Source organism: Seriola lalandi, unplaced genomic scaffold, assembly GCF_002814215.2.
Source record: "Seriola lalandi dorsalis isolate HSWRI2012SDOR001 ecotype SW California unplaced genomic scaffold, Sedor1 jcf7180002054951, whole genome shotgun sequence".
Classification (NCBI taxonomy): Eukaryota; Metazoa; Chordata; class Actinopteri; order Carangiformes; family Carangidae; genus Seriola; species Seriola lalandi.
Window position 1 is genome coordinate 888758 of NW_019525502.1, and position 1948 is coordinate 890705.

At 41.6% G+C, this 1948-nt stretch overlaps 3 protein-coding genes across 3 annotated transcripts in view; all 3 read left to right on the forward strand.

Moving 5' to 3' along the window:
* Positions 1-1940, forward strand: part of LOC147817492 (GTPase IMAP family member 8-like) — a gene marked incomplete at both ends in the record, with an annotated part of 3217 nt that extends 1277 nt beyond the window's left edge. Inside the window, one exon of the mRNA XM_087170525.1 lies at positions 709-1940. Coding sequence (XP_087026651.1) covers positions 709-1940 — 1232 coding nt within the window. The remainder of the gene's footprint in view (positions 1-708) is intronic.
* Positions 1-1948, forward strand: part of LOC147817491 (uncharacterized) — a 75376-nt gene that overhangs the window by 4064 nt on the left and 69364 nt on the right.
* LOC111645428 (GTPase IMAP family member 8-like) overlaps positions 1-1948 on the forward strand; it is a gene marked incomplete at its 3' end in the record, with an annotated part of 61805 nt that overhangs the window by 3479 nt on the left and 56378 nt on the right. The gene's annotated exons all lie outside the window — the stretch shown is intronic.

Here is a 1948-nt window from a genome sequence, read left to right on the forward strand (position 1 = left end):
GTGTGTGTGTGTGTGTGTGTGTGTGTGTATCAGTTCACTTGATGTAATAAGTTTTACTCTCAGGGTCATTGAATCTATTAGCTCTCTCTGTCAGTTTCATTTTGTGACCAAAATCGTAGAAGAATACGTCTCTCAGCAACAGTAGAAACTCACAATCACTCTCTTTAGTCCATTAAATACACACAAAGGGAGGAGGCAATGAGACACAGGTGCAACACAAAGAAAATAATTTCAATATAAAACAGGAAATAACAGAAAGTCACACAGGAACAGATCATCTGAAGCACTGGGTAGGAATATCAGGCACAGCTTCAGAATGGTTCTCTTCATGACTGTTGTTACGGCTGTTTCAAACACTGAACATAATAATGGACACAACACCAGAATGAAGTTTACTACTTTAAAGTTTATTGGAAATAGATGGGTGACTCTAAAAGAAAATACCTTGCACCACAACAGGAGGGAGAGAGAGAGAGAGAGACAGCTGAAACAAAGGGCCGGCCTAAGTAGACTCCGCCCACTAGTCAGCACAGGTGTGTGTCAGTCAGGTGATCCACCTACAGGATCAACAGGAAACACAAAAATAAAACAGAATCCAATACTATGTAACACTGTCAATCAGGAAGTTGTGTCCCTCCATTAATGGCCACATTATCATTTACTTAATCATCAATACTTAAAGTAACTTCATGTCTTCTTATTTCACAGATGATGATGAGACTCAGAGTCCAGAGTGTCTCAGGATCGTGCTGATAGGAAAGACTGGAAGTGGAAAGAGTTCTACAGGAAACACCATTCTGGGAAGAGAGGAGTTTGAAGAGGATATTTGTCAAACATCAGTCACCAAGTTTTGTCAGAAAGCACAGGGTGAAGTGGACGGTCGTCCCGTTGTTGTGGTCGACACTCCCGGTCTGTTTGATACGACCTTGACTCATGAAGAGGTGAATGAGGAGATGGTGAAGTGCATCAGTCTTCTGGCTCCAGGACCACATGTCTTCCTGTTGGTGTTACAGATCGGACGACTCACACCAGAGGAGAAGGAGACGCTGAAACTCATTAAGGAAGTCTTTGGGAAGAATTCAGAATCGTTCACCATCATTCTGTTCACAAGAGGAGACTCACTGGAACACAAGAAGCTGTCGATTGAAGAATACATCAAAAATAAATGTGATGAATCCTTTAAGAAGCTGATCTCTGACTGTGGAGGAAGATACCATGTGTTTAATAACCGTGATGAACAAAACCACACACAAGTCAGTGAGCTGATAAACAGGATCGACACCATGCTGAAGAGAAATGGAGGCAGATTCTACACCAACGCGATGCTGCAAGAGGCTGAAGCAGCGATACAGAAGGAAATGAAGAGGATCCTGAAGGAGAAGGAGGAGATGAAGAGAGAGAGGGAGGAACTAGAAAGAAAACATGAGGAAGAAAAGGAAGTCATGAAAAGAAGAATGGAAGAAGAGAGAGCAAAAACTGAACAAGAGAGAAAACTGAGGGATGAACAACTCAAGGAAATGGAGGAGAAGATAGAGAAGGAGCGTGAGCAGACACAGAAAGAACAGGAGAAGAGAGAAGAAGAAGACAGGAAGAAGAAACAACAGGAAGAAACTCAACGACAGGAGTGGGAACAAAAAATTAAAGACCTGGAGAACAAAATAAGATCTGAAGCAGAATCAAAGGAAATCTTTGACAGTAATCTGAAGGAAACTAAAGAGGTGATGAAAACACGAAAGGAGGACTGGGAGAAGGAACGAAATGAGTGGTGGGAAAAACGAAAACAAGAAGATGAACAGAGACGACGGGAGGAACAAAGACTTAGAAAGCTCCAAGAAGAATATGAGAGAGAGAGAGTGAAATCTGAAAACAAGAGAGAAGAAGAGGACAGAATGAGAATAGAGCAGGAAGAGAAACTTAAAGAGATAGACAGAAAATATAAAACAGAAAT